The 18011-nt window shown below is 42.4% G+C and overlaps 1 protein-coding gene across 1 annotated transcript in view; it reads left to right on the forward strand.

The window, feature by feature from the left end:
• Nucleotides 1-18011, forward strand: part of LOC140998281 (dedicator of cytokinesis protein 3-like) — a 192382-nt gene that overhangs the window by 115273 nt on the left and 59098 nt on the right. The window contains exons 6-7 of the mRNA XM_073468510.1: nucleotides 11891-12039; nucleotides 15582-15666. Coding sequence (XP_073324611.1) covers nucleotides 11891-12039; nucleotides 15582-15666 — 234 coding nt within the window. The remainder of the gene's footprint in view (nucleotides 1-11890; nucleotides 12040-15581; nucleotides 15667-18011) is intronic.

An 18011-nucleotide genomic window follows, 5' to 3' on the forward strand; every position in this document is an offset into this window, starting at 1 on the left:
CACTGTCATATATTTGCCGTGGTGAGTCAGCCGTCGTTGCCACGGTGACGGGGCCATTGTTGGTGTACTGTACTGAAGCTGTTGTTCTTTTTTATTACATCGGTGGAGCTTTATGTCCGCTGATGTTTGGTTTTTAGTCGTGTAAGATTGTGTGTAGTTATAATCCTCCGTGACGTCCAGCAATATGTAGCTTAACTCACCTGCTGATGTAATATTTGAAAATAGTGAAGTTACGATGAAGAAGCTGTCCGTTAATAGTGTCGTCGTGAGTGTCGGTGTAACTGATGTGCAGCTGTTTCCTTCATGAAGTGAAAATGTCAGGTGATTATGAATTTGGATGGATGTATGAGAAGTTTATGTGGACTACAGAGTTCTTTACAAAACATACAGCAACTTTTCATTTTCTGTGGGTCAGTGCAGAATAAAGACATCGTGTAAAATAAACAGTGAAGGCACAAGAACGTAGTCAGTCACAGCCGTATCGCTGCCATTTAGTACAAAAAACAGCCAACTACATGTAGTAGCAGCCTAAATGTATCCAGCTGGTCACTTTCCAGTAAACTTTAAACTAATGTTGGCAAGGGATTCATATTCTCCTGAAAAAAGAGACATGTTCAATCCCAGGAACAGACACACTCTACCTGTCAATTTATTGGGATCGTGTGAAATGATTGGACGGCCTACCTATACCTGCCTGCCTGCCTGCGTGCACTCTGCCCGTGCACTCATTGTGCACGACCAGAATCTTGCACACAGTTAGGCAGACGTTTGCTAAAGCTCAGCAAGCAAGTGGCACAAGAGCGTCGGAGAAAGTGCAGCCAAATTTCCCAGTGCTAACATGCTAGCTTGACAGCGGTGAGTAACAATAGCCATGTTTGTTATTAATGCTCATTGTGATTATGTTGAGTGTTTTCTTACATGTGAGTGTGACAAAGAGGTCGTTCAGCAGCTAACACAGTGATGTTAGCACTGCACAGTGAGCAGTAACTGCCGGGCTGAGCAGCCTTTTCAAACCGAGGTACGTTCGCCACAACTCATTTTCTTCTGTATGATTGTAAAGTTGTGTCTTGTAGCCCTGAAGTTGCTCTGATTCCTGACCTCATTATCTTTTTTGGTCCAGTGCAGCTACAAAATACATTTTAACAAGTTTTTGTTTCAGTATCAGGAAGAATAATTTGCCTCTTGGACGTAAAAATAATAATCAACTTCAATACACATTAAAGAGCAAAACATGCAATAATAAAGCAGATAACATTTAAGAAAGTCAGTTTTAAATAAATGGATCTTCAAAACTGATTTAAAGATGACACTGAGTTTGCAGCTCTGATCTCCTCATCAGGTCTTGGAGTCTTGGAGCTCTGACTGTAAAGACACGATCACCTCTGTGAATGAATCTAGAACAAGAACAGATGCATCTGAAGATCTCGGGGTGACGAACATATGCCAATAAAAGATCAGTTGAATAACTTGGGGCAAAGCCTCTCAGGGCTTAGTAATCAATCAACAAAATCTTTAAATCAATTCTGAAAGCAACAAGTAACCATTTAGAGAAGCATCATCACCTTTGACTCTTTGTAAGAGGCTGATCTCCTTCCAACAGTTTCCTTTTACTGCTGTATGTGGAGCTGAAAATCTATATTAACACCACGTCAAGATGACTTTATTTAGTGAATGTGTTGTTATGAGATGTTAATCAAAGTTTATATTAAGTTCACACAAAAGTCAAGCTGTGTTTCTATCATTGCTTTTTCTGAAGTGTTAGAATGAAGATACATCGTTGTAGTTTACGACCTTCATGCAGTTTTTATGCATAATGATCAGAGAAGTTTTGGAGCGCCTGGAGCTGATGAGAAGTCAGCAGAGGTTTGGTTTGTAAGTTTTTAACGTGATATAACGGAGGTAACATTATGACTATAGATAGTTACTGGGTCAGTAATCAACCTGACCCAGTTGATTACTGACCAACTTTACATCCAACCGGGTTTGGATGTAAAGTTGGACAACCTGCTGTGACGTTGGAATAAATCAGATAAACCCTTGTCTGCTGCTGGTTTTTTTTTATTCAGTTTTTATTTGTATGTATCGACTGTAAAGGTGAATTTATCTGATTCCTGGATTTTTAACTCATAAAATGAATAAACTTCAGACAGGAGTTGTAACAGAAGCTATATTCATGCTGCCTGTAGTTCTGCAAACCAGAGAGAAGTAGTGTTTGTAGCTGAAAGGTGGAATGGAGTTGAGATTTCGGGGTCACAGGGTGCAGCCGGAGTGCTGGGAGGCGCCTTCAGGGACTGTGCTAACATTTGTCCTCCTCTCTGTTCCCACAGTGGAGTCGTGCGATTTATTTCCATTCCGTTTATTTATGTTCAGTGGATCTAAATGCACCGTACTGTTAACTGCTCTCTATTTCCTTACATGTGATATTTGTTCCACGTCTGACTCGACTCACTTGTGGTGGAAAATGTATCTCAGTCGGAGAGGAAACTGTCCTTCTGGCCTCATCCTGAACCACACACAGCATGAGACACGACAAGCTGCATCCCTGCTATCATCCTGCTGCTGGCATTACTGAGTGTGTGTGTGTGTGTGTGTGTGTGTGTGTGTGTGTGTGTGTGTGTGTGTGTGTGTCTTGCGTGTCACAAGGCAGGTTCACACAAGGTCAGGGGAGGATTTAGGATGGACTTTGCACCAGCGAGCATAGGACACAACACCCGCACACACACACGCACACACGCACACACACACACACACACACACACACACACGCACACACACACACACACACACACACATCTTGCCCGCTGCATGGTGCCACACTCGTGCTGGAAAAGGTTGTTTTTTACTCTTTGACAGCCTGGAGTTGTGTTTTTTAAGTTTGAATGAGCAGAATGTATTTTATTCTGCTCTGTACTTTAGTTAACAGAAAGTCTGTCAGAGATAATAAATATTTATTCCCACCTACAGTTCAGAGTCTAGACTCGACTATGTTCCCAAACAATCCCAGAAAGAGACGGAGGCATTTATTTAAAAACTTGTTTTTCAGTCTCACAGCTGTGAGAGCAGCTTGAGACCAACACAAACATAAACAATATTAAAAAAAACATATGTAAAGTGATTAAAATGCATGATGTATAGGCGAACCCACAGTAATCCACTGGAATAGGCTGTGATGGAACGTAACTAAGTACATTTACTCAAGTACTAACCTTAAGTACAATTTTAAGGTACTTGTACTTTGCTTTAGTATTTTCCATTTTAGCTAACTTGTAGCACATTTTGACTTGACTGTAGCTGATTCTGATAATTAGAAAAATGCTCGGATAATCAGTCAGTATTATACAGTATAAACATACATGTAAGTACGTATATGTGTTTTTGATACTCTGACACTTGAAATTGTAAACCTCGATGCCTGAACTATTCTGTTAGATGATAAACTACTGAAATCTGTCAAGACGATAAATTATCGAGGGTATTTTCACATTAAAGTCTAACTTTGAGAGTCTCTAATGTGATCTGTCTGCAAGTACAATATTAATACTCTGACCCCAATCTCAATAATTCAGGATTAAATAAGACATGAATGAATAATATCCGACCCTTCTGTCTGTGTGACCAGAGGTTCGGGGTCCCATTCAGTACCGACGGACCTGTTTGTCTGCTGCAGCTCCAGGATTTACACTGAAAGATTCATTTCACATGAAGCTCCTGCCTCGTTCAGATATTTCCTCAGAAAGCAGCGGCAGCGTGTTACAATAACAGCTGAGCAGCCGAGAACAAAATGGATCCAGAGGCTCTTTGTTTGCGCTCCCCAGTGATTTTCCCCGGCGCGTTTGTTTTCCGTAACGCAGCAGCCAGTTTGACAGGTGTGAAAATGAAGCAGGACGTTTGCTAATGGATCAGAGGTGTTGTGAGTGTCCCCTCTGATTTGAGAGGTGCCAGGCTGACTCACATCCTATTAGGAAGCCTCAAACTGGCAACTTCCTGTAAGTAATCAGTTACACATTACAGATTACCTGATTAAATCTGCAGTCCCACTTGTCAGAGTGAGTTACTTCCCTCCAGCAGTGTGGCTGTGTTGAGTTAACGTGCGTTTCTTCAGTGAGTTTGAGTCATGACGGCAAGTGTCTGCCCTGCCGAAGTGTCCTTGAGCCAAATGTTCAGGTTGCTTCTGAAATCATACATTCATTCACTGTGTGGAGGCTGTATCGCTGTACTGTACAACGCTGAGTCCAGAGAAGTCGGGATGCTGTGTTAAACATAAATAAAATAAAATGTGATTTTAGCTCTTTGTTGCCTGTAACGTGTCTGTTTCGTTCAGTCTCATCAGCATTATTTCCAGCCGAGGCAGGCAGCTGTATTCAACGGTCCAGCTCTGTTCAGGCCCAGACGACCCAAACCGACATCAAAGAGCAACCATTAATGATGGCTGACTGTTGCCTCGTGTCACATTGTCTGTGTCCCGACCAAAAGCTCCAACTGAACACACCACAAAGTCATATACGTTCTGCGTCTACCCGGTAGTCCACCAAAAAGCCGCTGAAACTACCACAGACGCTCAACAATGGCCTCAACATTGGCCGACCCCCCCGACCATCAGCCTGCCGTGTCAGGGCCCATAAAGCCGCTCGACACCAGACAACAGACACACACAGTAGTGGAGCAGTTAGAGCCAAACAAACATGAAATAAAACCCAAAATCTCAGTGGTGTTTGTGATGTTCAAGTTTATAAAAAGATTAAATAATTGATTTGTTTTATTTATTATTCATTCCTCTTTTTAAAACGAAGCTGCGTCATTCTAAAATATTGAATGAGTTAAAATAGAAATGCTAATCCAACATTTAAACCTCATCAGTTTCTCCGCCGGGCTCGTCAGACTCTTGTGAAAGCCACTGAAACGCAGAAACATGGCCTCTGCTTTTTCTCATTTGTCAGGTGTGAAAATGGAGCAGGATGTCGCTAATGGAAAAGAGGTGTTGCAAACGTCCCGGCAGATATTAGAGCTGTCAGACAGAATCAAATCCTATTATATATTAATGCCACCCTGTGACGGTGTGTTGCAGACCCTCCTCTGGTCCCTGAACCTCAGCGTGTAAACCACCGATGTAGTTTTTATGTTGTGGTAGAAAACGCAGGGCTGTTTGTTGATGGAGGGGGCGGTTATGGTGAGTCCTGCTGGTCTGTGGTCTGTCACAGTGATTAACATCTTCATATTATCTGACTCTGAAAAAGCAAAAGGCCAACGCAGCAATAAAGAGGAGAGTAAGTGTTTGATTTAGTCAGCCGTGGTGAGCGCCGCAGCCTGCTGCAAACACGAGCTCTCCTCCTCCTGGTGCTCAGTTTCACACTTTGCTGGATAAGAAGCAGCTTTCCTGAAATGTAATGTTTGCATCATTGTGTTGTTTTACTTGGCTAATATCAAGATGGCCTGAATATGAGGTCCAATGAAACCGAACAGCTTCTATAAACGGCATCATTATGTGAGTTTTTGCTCGGCCGGGTTTCATTCTGCTGAGGTGGTAAAGATGTGTTAAACGATGCTTGTGTGTGAGTGTGTGTGTGTGTGTGTGTGTGTGTGTGTGTGTGCGCGTGTGTGCGTGTGTGTGTGTGTGTGTGTGTGTGTGTGTGTGTGTGTGTGTGTGTGTTCGCTCCCTCTGGATGTGAAGGTGTGATTACTCACTCCAGCTGGGGAAAGAGGCAGAGGAGGCAGTGAGAGAGGGAGAGAGGTAGGAGGGAGACTAAATCCACAAATAGTCGACACAAAAGAGATTTCCACTCCGCAGCTGAATAAAAACTTTAGTGCTCGGTTGGACCTCTGAGACTGTGATAAACAAATCTGGAGGTTTCATTTCGAGGCAGCATCTCTCTGTCTGAGGCGTGGATGGTGTGCCAGCGAGAGGCGGAGAGGAGACTCGGTTCCCTCCTGTTTGCCTGCTGCTGCACCTGTTTCTAGTCGAGTGGATTGACTCAGAAGAAGGTCAAAGGTCAAAGCACATCCACCCACTGACTGGGATGACCAGATGTCCTGAATACATTTTGCAGTGCTGGTTTTAAAAGCAGGCAGACTCACTGAGGAACACAAGTACAGATGGCAGCGATAAAACCTGTCCTCGTGATTTTATTTCACAACTGTAGGAAAATAAGTTACAAGTCTTCTTTGTCAGGCTGAATTCAGACCAAACCAGGCAGGGTTGTGAGTATCACTGTTTTGTCCATGAACTCACAGCAACTTGGTGTTGTACCTGGAGCATCATAATTAATGGTCCAATCATGTTTCTGTAAAAAGGACAGGAAGTCAGACAGCAGAACGGCATCCGGTCAACTTTCAAAATAAAAACCTTGGTGCAGACCTGAGATCTACTGCACAACAAACACACCTTAAACGGACAAATTACTGAACAATTTTACTACGCAGCCGACTCAACCACAGCAGGAGCACAAACATCAAGGAGAAATGATGAAATAAACACAATGTGAGCGAGTCAACAACAGCAGGGAGGCAGTCCCAGACTCTCACAGTGGGAGATGAAGTCGCAAAACAGCAGGTAACAGAGACGAGCCCAGTGGATCCAAGGGGTCAGCTGCTTCTTCATAAGTTACACTGACGGTCCTGAAATGACTTTAGTTATACTTGATGTTGAAGTAACAACATCAGCATGGTGATATCAGATAAACTGGCTATTACGCTGAAACCCTACCGTGCACCAGGTTTTCTGTGTGTCAGTCAGTTTGAGGCCATTAGATTAAATCCATACCTTCCTCCTGGAGCCCTTCGTCCTCTTCACCTGACTGCTCTTCCAGCCTCGACTGGCTGTGATGGAGTTTGCTTCTGGCTGTAAACTGAATACCAGTCTGCTGTGCCTCAAACCTTATGGTCACATGTGGTTTAAAAATGAGTTTTACATTAGCTCTGCTGAGTGAGCACTTCCTCCAGTTGGTGAATATTGTTTGTTGTTCATTCATTCATCCAGGTGCTCAGTATTTATCGCTGTGGCGTCTCTGTGAGCGTTCGCCGTCTCTCCAGAGTCTTTCCTTTGTGTTTCTGTTGCACTGAAGGAGTTGAGCTCACTTCTCGTATTGAGGTGAACTCGAGCCAAGCGCGTACTTTACAGTCTCCCCAGCGGCTCCAGTGGCTGGCAGCAGGCAGCCGGTGTCGGGCAGCTCTCTGGTGTAAATGTGTTAGTGAGCCTCCCTCAGCCTGCTGCTGGGAAGAAGAACAGTGTGCGTTCTGTGTGTCGGCTGGGTTCTGGCTGGGTTCTGGCTGACCTCTGTGCTGCTGCTGCTGCTGTGATTGAGGAGATCCGTCAGCAGCAGAGTGTGTTCTGACAAACTAAAGTTTATAGCCAGTCATACTATAAATGGACAAATACAAGCTTTCCCTGAGCACAGTGGACTGGCTCTGGCTAGAGGAAACAATATAGTCGGTTGTTCGTAGGTTTGATCTCGTGTAAAGTCTTGAACATGAACGTAACCTAGTAAGTAATCAATCATCTCGTGTTGTGAAAGTTTCTATCTGTTTCTTGATGTGCAAACTGTTGCTAAAAGAACAAATATCTGATTTATTTTTTCATGCTGTTTCCAAACTTTTCACATGACGACTGACTGCTGTCTGAGGATTTCTTTGCTTATTTTGCATCAGTTGGTGCAGAAAGTATGTTCGCTGTGAAATATCCATCAGTATTGGACAACGTGGCGTCTTTATGTGTGTGAATGTGGAAAGACCTGGCGCAAGCAATGGCACACACTAACGGTGTGTCTGTGTGTCAACCTCTGAGTGAAGTCAGCACTCAGCAGAGACTCTGGTTCTGGTTCTGGTTCTCTCTCTCCTCTCTGTAACGTTACGTTCATGAAGTAAAGTCCATTTCCCCTCCAGCTCCAGTCAGCAGTCAACATTACAGAACAGAAACACCCGACAGTGGAGGTCACCTCCGGATCACTGCTGCAGTCAGGTTGATAAACAGGAGTGAAGATAAATCCACTTTTCAATCCCACAAATCTCTGAGCCCGTCGGATCAGAGCAGAATCTGATGTGACTCCAGGTGTTTATTCCTCCAGGAGGTCTGGATCTGCACCGACTCTTTCCTCCAGAGATGATATATTGTGTGTTTAATTCACTCTGTATGTAACCTTCAAATAAACTCTTCGACTGTTTGTGTAGTTGATTTTCTCTTGGCTCTGGTAATGTGTCACCGGCCCTTCTCTTGTTTTTATATTAGTGTCATTAATGAAAGTAATTAAGCTCTCCTCTTGCTGTAAAAACTCTGAAAGAGGCTCCTGCATCATTAATGATCACATGCTCCTGCAGAATGTTAATATGGCCTCTCAGTGTGTATCAAAGAGCATTAGCTTCTGTCCACTGGGCTTCCCCTGAAAAACAAACGTTAAACAGATGCTGAGGGGAGCTGCTGTGTGTGACTGTTGTTGTTGCTAAGCAACTACTAAAAATCCATATCAAATATGAAACTCTGTGGCTCAAAGTTTTGGTGTTTTTAACCCCGAGTGTTAAAAACATGCTAATCACTCAGCGGTGCAACGGGGTTCCCGTAAGGAGCTGCTGAGGAACAGAAAGCAGCGCTGTGGAAAGGGCTTCCCTGTGGACACGTCGCCTCAGAGCTGTATTATCATTTAGAAAGGACTGTTAAAACAGGAAAACAACCTTTTGAATAATATCGCGGTTTAAATACGCTCTCATGCACTCAGGTGCAGACTGGCAGTAGATGTGTTTTACCACTGCAGTATTTTCTCACCTGTTCATTCGTGACAGTGTGATTTTAGCTGTTTCAAGACCAGAATTCAAGGTTTCAATGTGTCTCTAATAGTCTATAAGTCATCCTGGAAAACCTTGTAAAATAAACTGAGGTCAGACTTGAACTTAATACTCTTTTTTTAAGCAGAAATCTTGGCTGTTGCTGCTAAGCTAAAAGGTTTGGCACACACCCCATGTGTGGTGCATGAGCTCGTGTGTTGATGGTATAAATAACGTCTTTTCAAATCAATTTGGGATCTTGAGGCTTTCTGAGAATTTGATTACTCCAGACGAGCTGTACAGAGACATTTGATGTTTTATTTGGTTGTTTTTCCGTTTTAAATCAAGTCTCCAGCTACTTCAGTTGTTTAGCAGAACGCTGCAACACTGTTTTTCTGTGACGCTCCAGAAAAGTTTTATGGACTACGAGACTTCGCCTGACTTTCCATCAACGTGAGGGAGGAGATGATGACTGGGTTTTCAGTTTTAGATGAACTTGCAGAAGACGAGAACTGTGCCAGTAATGTGACAAACTGCAACAAAGGCCATTAAAATGAGATCTAATCTAGACAAAGTGTCAATGAAAACAGCTCAAAGGAGACACACAGGGAAGTCTGAGGTAGTAAAAGGAGAGTGATGTGTATAAGGTTGATGAGCAGAGAGATCCAGACTGATACATGATATCCATCTTAAGATATCCTTCCTCATCCACAGCTTCACAAATATGTGTAAAGATTATGGCCTCTTGACTGCTGCGGTGGAGCCATCTGCTCTTCTATCTAATCTCAGTGCCCACTTGTTCCTGGTCGGGGCTTAATTCTGTCCCAGCATGCACTCAGAAAACCTCCCGGGCGAGTCACTGGTCGATATCAGAGCCGTTTCAAATGAGTTCGCCAAACTCTTCTGTCATATTTCCCCAAAACGGCTCCGCCTCCGCTGCAGCCGGAGTTATATAATGTTCTGATGCACAGAGGCCTCCTGAGCACCAGAGACTGAGCCTGCTGCACTGCTCCTGTCCCGCTGTTTATGCATGTATGATCAGCTACATGCATGTATGAAGGTGTGTGTGTGTGTGTGTGTGTGTGTGGAGACCTTATATATATGAATGAGAATGTACTACCACATCTCATGCATAAAGTACAGCCACATACAATGTACTGTATGTATGAGTGTGTAGTTTTAGGTGTATAGACCGTGCACACTTACAATCTCAGAGGACATCATGCATGTGTGTGTGTGCGTCCATGCGTGTGTGTGTGTGTGTGTACCTGCCTCTCTGTGTAGAGGATTTTTCTGCTTACCTCGCTCTCCTGCCAAGAACTGAAGACATTTAACCCGACTGCCTGCTGCTGAGGGCCTGTAGGATAAATTACAATGGAGTGCTAATAATGGAACAAGCTGCAGGGAGGAGTGTGTCCTGGGTTTTGTGTGTGTTCCTGGTTTTGTGTGTGCGTGTGTTTGTAATGCAGTTGCTGTCCTTGTCTCGTATTCCACTTTCACAGTGGACAAGAACCCACCAGGACCCGCTGACGTCTGGCTTTTGTTTTTAATGTCATTAACTCACTCGGGCATCAAATGCATTCGTGATGATGAATGTGACACACAAGAAAATAAAACACAGAGAGACAAACTCGTCTCCTGGTGATGGGAAAGGAGTCCACTGCCTTTTTTTAGCAGGTTTACTAATTTTTGTGTGTGTGTGTGTGTGTGTGTGTGTGTGTGTGTGTGTGTGTGTGTGTGTGTGTGTGTGTGTGTGTGTGTGTGTGTGTGTGTGTGTGTGTGTGTGTGTGTGTGTGTGTGTGTGTGTGTGTGTGTTTTGTCTTAAGAAATCTCCTGGGAAATGAAGGCTGAGCGGGGATCCAGTTTTGGGAGTGTGGAGCGACTCTGTTCACACTTTATTAGATTTGGAAGTTACTTTAGTTATCAAACAGGAATGTCATGAAAAGTTCTGTAAATTCCCGCGCACAGAGAGATCTTTGTGATGTTTTTGAATTTACTCTTTTTTTGCTGGAATTTGATCTTTTGGGGGATTTGATTCTCTGCACCACAAAAACAGATGAAGCGAGTAGTGTGTGCTGCCTCCGACTCGCCTCTTTACGTCCAACCAAAGATGTTCAGTGATAAATAATATAAAAAAGTAAAACTTTTGTTGCCAATTAATGATTTTTTTGATTAATCAATTAATAAATGAATTGTTATAACTCCAGACAATTACGTGAGTAAAGCCACAGATATACAACATCATATCAGAAGTGATTATAGACTGTCAGAATAAAATAACATGTTTGATCTTTAACATGAAGCCTCAACAGGATTAAAAGACTTTCTATCTTATTAACATATATATAAATAAACATAGAGACTTTCAACAATTAAATGAATCAGGTTTGATTTTAGTTTGTGAGGATGAATCTGACCATGATCCTGTATTTGTCCTCGTTAACACGACCCTCTGAACAGGAATGTTATTCAGTCTCTGTCGTCAGTAACGTCACGTCTCCACGTTGGAGACCCGAACCTCTCCGTGTCTTATCCTCAGTGGCGAACACAATGATCTGGCTCAGATGAAGATGTCAGCGGCTTGTTCCTGCCTTCTGTTGTTTTCTCACTGACTGTTGGAAACAGTTGCAGTGCAGCTGGATTGGCGTCTGTAAGTGTGTTTGTTGTTATGAGCTCTGTGTTAGACTGTGATCTGTTCACACTGCCTCTCTGCCTCCTGGCCAACACATGCTGGCACTGAGCTCCGGCTCTCTCTGAGAGGATAAATAGGAATAATCTGGTAAAAACCTTCTCTGTGTTACAGTGTGAGGTGTTATTGTTTGAGCGGTGCCAGAGAAGACGGCTTTAATCAGCTTCTTCACCACTTGGACAAAATGAATCGAGTGTGCTGAACAACAGATGAATCTGATGAACCTCTCTGTCTCTCCGTCTCTCTCTGTCTCTCCGTCTCTCTCTGTCTCTCTGTCTCTCTGTCTCTCTCTGTCTCTCTGTCTCTCTCTGTCTCTCCGTCTCTCTCTGTCTCTCTGTCTCTCTGTCTCTCTCTGTCTCTCTGTCTCTCTCTGTCTCTCTGTCTCTCTCTGTCTCTCTCTGTCTCTCTCTGTCTCTCTCTGTTTCTCTCTGTCTCTCTCTGTCTCTCCATTAGAAACACAAGGTGGATCTGTTCTACAAGGTCCGCCACGTGATGATGGAGCTGATCGACCTGAGGAGGCAGCTGCTGTCGGGTCACCTGACGCAGGACCAGAGCCGAGACGTCAAGAGACACATCACCGTCAGACTGGACTGGGGCAACGAGTGAGAACACACACACACACGCAGGATTTATACACACACATTTAAACACGACGTAAGGAAATGTAAAGGGACGTGAAGTCCAGACTGAAAGTTAATTATCGACTTTGGAAACAATCTCATTATAAGGAGGGCTGCAACTAACGATTAATATGCTGATAATTCACAGAAAATGTGAAACATTTTATAAAACGCCCAACCAACAATCCAAAACCCAACAACTCTTCATTTACTACCAGAAATAAGAAAGAAAAGCAGAAGATCGTCACATTTAAGAAGCTGGAACCAGACAATGTTTGATAGCTTTGCTTGAAAATTGACTGAAACAAATAATCAATTATCAAAATTATTGGTGGTTCATTTTCTTACAATCTGCTTATCAATTAATCAACTAATCATAAGGTTAATTCAACTAAGTATATTTACTCAACAACTGTACTCAAGTACAGCTCTTAGGTAGTTGTTCTTTACTTTGTGACTTATAAAAGCCGATATTGTACTTTTTACTGAACAACATTGACTAAACAACATTAGTGACAAGTAACTTTGCAGATACAGAATATTAATTCAAAACATACGTATGTCAACAAATGAATAATTACAGATTATTATGGATTACGCTGCCCAACAGTGTATAAAGTGGTAAAAATTTGCCCTGTTAGATTCCTGTATCAGAAATGCTCCACATTAATGCATCACTAACGTCTTTGTTTCGTCTCGCTGCGTCTGCCGTGCGTGATGTGCTCCGATAGGTCGACATCAGTCTTGTGATGTTGGGAAGGCGCCGTGCGATGACGCCAAATAACAATAATCCATAACGAAGTGTTTGCACTTTGTTCCTTCCCACCTCCAGTTCAGGATAAAACATGCTTGTATATGGATACAGGTTAACAGTTGTATTGACTTGAAGTGTGTTCCTCTGAGGAATAACACAAACATGATGTTTAAAGATGATCTGACCTCTAAATCAGAGCTACAGACGGCAGATCAGCCGGCTCCCCCGACTCCCACTCAGGGCAAATACAAGCATGATTGGAGGCAGGTGGATGAAGCCGTACACCCGTGGGTGAAAAGACTCGTGGGAGCTTGTCAAAAGGTTGATGGGAAAACAAATGAAATGGAGGGAGATTGCCTGTCGACTTGGGATTGAGGTATTAATGCTGGAGAAATGAAAGGTGGGAGGCTCGGGACTGTAACAGGTTATTTAAAGCTGCAGTCTGGCGTCTGCGAGGCGGAGACAAACTGTGAGGAGACGTGTGCACTCACAAGATGGATGAGGATAATTAGCAGAATAGTGTTATTATCACTGTGATAGAAGCAGTGATTCACTATTAGAACAATTTAGTTATCAAATGGGATTTTATTATAAAAGGACACTAATCCTCTTTCTTAGAACGGTTGGTTTATTGTATCATTCGTGAAGATCTAGTTTAGCAGCTTGATCCAGTGGATACTACCAACACTGTTATTAGTGCTTAGTCTACTTAGTCAGCGCCTCAACAGCCTTGACAGTGCGTCAGTTACAGAGTCGTGTAGCAGTGACGTATTATTAAAGGCTAACTCTGAAGTTAGCATCGCCCTGATTCCCTCCACAAAAAGCCTGTAAGATTGTTGTTTTGGATTTTGGATTATCGCCGAAAATAACCTGTTTACATGTTTTGTTCATCCAGATAATCTCCACAGATGAACTCCACTGCAGCGTAAATTAAATGTGTAGCAGTAAAAAGCTAATGTTAGCCTACAAACAGACGACATCACGGTCACATGACTTAAACGTCTCCACCACTGAGCGTCTTACTACACAATTACTATCCAGGTTTTCTATAAACTGATCAATGTACGAGTTGTAAAGTCAGAGTCAGAACAGTGTGTAACTAAAGTGGCCTGTAAAGACGGACTAGTGAGCAGATGAGTCTCCGTGTTCGCTGTGAGGACGTTTAATGTCCCCGACAACCTCTGTAGTCTCATTCAGACACTTGTTAGCAACCGCTAACCGTTTTTAACACATGAAGAGCTTCATAATTACATTTACAGTTACTTTTAACTGAAAACCAATTCAACAAACTCACAGACTTTGAGACGTGGGAACCAGAAATGCAAAAATGCAAAATGATTTCAGGATTTTAGGACTACAGACTACATCACTTTATTTATCTTTCATTATACAGCGTAGTTTTAAAGTAGACCTAGTAATCAGTGTTTATTCTATATACATTTAGTATAACAGCACTTTTGGTTTAGATCTTAGAATTTTTCTGTTTATTGTTTCCTCCTAACGGTGAGGTGAAATATCCGCCCTTGTCCGAGTCACTTCATTTTGCACAGTTAGCGACATTAGCTAGTCAATCAGCTTAGCTAACGTAAGGGTGCAAAATGAAGGGTTACTTACACCAAACATTAAAGTGACATTGCTCATAAACCAGACAAACACTGAGCAAGAAGTATTTAAAGTTAAATGAGGTATTACTGCCATAATTAATAAAAGGACTGATTTTTAGACACAAGTTGGAGTAACCTGGTGGTGATATTAATGTATATATGTCTAAACATAAGGTGTACAAGATAGATCTAGATAATATAGATACACAGAGATATTTGAAGCAGGCAGTGACTTGCCACATAAAAACGAACGAGGACCGAGCTCATAAACATTTTAAGCCACCGTAGCTCTCAGAAACAAGATAACTAGCTGCTGCTGATCCCATCGAGCAGATCGCTGCTGATTCAGTCCACAGCTGGTGAGAGAAGTGACATGTCGGGTTAAAACAAGCAGCAGGCGAGGCGGCAGCATCAGTTTACAGCCTCAAAGCTAATTCACACTGAAAGGCAGCGTGATGGAGGAAACGAGCTCGGCTGCATCTTCCTCTGCTGTGGATGTGTCATTTTTGTTTTACATTAAACAGCTTCAAGTGCTCGATTTCATCCATGTTCTGGTATTAATCTCACAGTCAGGCAAAAGAAAATTAATCGGCAGCTAGAAAATAATCTCCAAATTAATAGATAATGAGAGGATGGACGCACAAATAACATCATTTAAGAGAAATGAAGGGAACCAGCTCAGTGTCGCTCCCTCAAACGTTTTCTTGGCATCGTATGAATAGAAGAGTAAAACGTGGAGGATAAAATCTTCAGTTCTTAAACTTTATCAGCCAGAGAATGATGTGATCCTCTGCCTCTGGAGTCTTGGTTAAACTAAAATTTACAGGCCCTCCTCAGCCACCAGTAATACAGAAAGAGACATTTAGTGTCTCATTCAGACTTAAAGGAAACGTTTCACTGAGAATATTCTGCGCCGGGTCTTTAGACGAAGGTCACCGGCCTGGAAGTGAAAGATGTGTTTTTTGAGATTGAACAGAAAGTAATCCTGAGGAACAATATCCCCGCAGACCACATGGAAAATGACTTTAATAAACTGTGTGTGTGTGTGTGTGTGTGTGTGTGTGTGTGTGTGTGTAGGTTTCTCTATATCGAAAATGGTGTGCAAGGTTTGTGTGAAGGTTACAGGAGACACTGACGTTCTCTCTCTCTCCCTCTCTCTCTGTCAGACACCTCGGTCTGGACCTGGTGCCAAGAAAGGAGTTTGAGATGGTGGACGAGGACCAGATCAGCGTGTCAGATCTCTATAAGATGGTGAGAGCTTAGTGTGTGCAGCAACTCTCAGCTGTTCAGACTGGAGAACCTGAGGGGGTTTGAGTAATACCAGACCTGAAACACCCAGTAATCCTGGACTACATCACCATTATCAGTGCAGGAGAAGATACTTACGACTTTGCCCCAAACATCTTCATCAGGGATTGTAAAGTCCATTCTAGTGTTGTCTCAGTGAGAAGCTTTCAAGGTTGAGGTTATTATTTACATAGATAGATAGATAGATAGTAATTATTGTAATCTAACAAGAGACAAGGACAGGAGGGGAAACATCAGCCGCCATCGTGCGGTTCACTTCAGATCTTTACGTAAGCCTTGAAAATCTTTGAGGTTTCCCTCATTCATGTTTAAAAGTGTGAAGTCTGTGCAGCTGGTGCAGTAAAGTGACTCGTACAGATCGACAGCCTCGTCACTTTTCCTCAGATAACATAATTTTTTATGTTATATACATTTTTATATGCCTATACGTTTATAGCAAAGAGCTTTAGAGGGATTTAGGAAACCTCTTCGAGCAACTCTGAGCACAGAGGGGACAATTTTACAGTTGCCATATTTCTCCGTGTTGTGATCACTTTGATTTCCACCATTAGAGCGTCGTTGCGTTGGGTTGGAGATGTGAGCGCATCTCTTATGAGATCGACAGCAAACATTGTCCTGCACGATGTCGTGTTTCAGAGATGTAGAGTCGTAACTGAGAGAAGCTTCGGTGTCTGCTGCTGCTGTAAATCAGCCGCCTGTTGCTGTGCGCTGATTCCCTCCTGCTGGTCTCGTCCTTCTGCTTCTCCTGTTTTTACTTCTTTTTAAAGATGCTTCACACTCACAGCTGAGAGCCGCCAGCAAAACCCTCTTTTTATATGAAGAATACAACTTTATCTACACTTTATATATAAAATGAGGCTGTCTGAGCTTCCATGTTTTTATTTTAGTAAGTACCTTACGTACAATTTTGAGGTACTTGTACTTGTAATTACTACTAATAATAATACAATGGGTTTATAATGCAATATTGTATATTAAGATACATTAAAAAAAATATTCTTCCCCCGTACTTCACAAGCTGCCCAGCAGATAAACTTTAAAGAATTTAAACTAACTTTACCAGCTGCAACATGAAAGTGATGAACACATTAAATCTTTAATTAATTATAATCCAGTGAATATTTAGCATCTTCTCTGTCTGTCTGTGCACAAATGTCACCATGTGAGTTTGAGTATATTTATAATCTTCAGATGTAAAATGTGCCACCTCATACGCCGTGGAAATAACTCTGAACATGGCAAAAATATATTTCTTTAAATACTCTGTTCTGTACTGTCTGTAGTTTGGATCTGTGCGTCATTCTGCGTCAGAGCTCCTATTAAAAGTTGCAGACCGGAGCTTCTCGGTGGAGGTGTGAGGAGTATTCTTGGTCGTTCTCGGTCTCTTACTAACACTTTGTTCTGTGTTCTTACATCGGTCCTGCTTTAAATAGCCGAGCTGCACCAGTCAAACACTGTAGTCGTGGTGATTCCCCCTTTGTTCCGTTGCCTAGAGACCGGTCTGGAGACGGAGAGAGGGAAAGAGGAGAAAAGAGAAACGGAGAGACAAAGTGGTGAAGATGATAGATGATGGGATGGAAGGTGGACGAGAAGCAAACATCACAGACATCTGAGGAATATAAAGGCCTTTTTCTTTCACGTCAGATACTGTTTCAGTTCAGACTGTTTTCTTTACAGACACTGACGAGAAGAAATAATAAAGACAAAGAGAAGAAAGTTACACAGACAACTGACACATATGAAAGTATAATTCAGATGCTTCTGCTCCAGTAAATTGTTCCTTTTTTTTGGTAATGGAAGGAACCTTTCTCTGGTGTTTAAGTCTCGGGTGGTGAATCTGACAAAAACACAAGATCAGATCAGATTAAACTTTCTGTGGTGAACTTGTATAACTGCAGCAGCAGCAGAATGACACACTGGACTACACAGTTCTGCTTTATGAGCAGATACTTGTTGGATAGATTTGGATTAATTACAGGAATATATTTGCTTTTCTCTACTTGGAAAAAGTAACGTGGTGGAGTACTTTAGAGTTACCAAATGTGACGGTAAAACCTCACTGTGACTCGTTACGCATGTCGGTTACATTGTGTAGCCAACTGTACATGAACCTTTGAATGAACCGACTCTAAATAAATAAATATGTCGATATATGTAATGTATAACATCACATCATAGAGCTGTTTAACACTTGTTTTAGGGGGTGTAGAGTAGTTATAGCGAGAACATTGTCATTAACAGGCTTTCTAAAGACCATCAACATGCAGCGCACGGGGAACCCAGAGGGG

The sequence above is a fragment of the Pagrus major genome, chromosome 6 (assembly GCF_040436345.1).
Source record: "Pagrus major chromosome 6, Pma_NU_1.0".
Taxonomy (NCBI): Eukaryota; Metazoa; Chordata; class Actinopteri; order Spariformes; family Sparidae; genus Pagrus; species Pagrus major.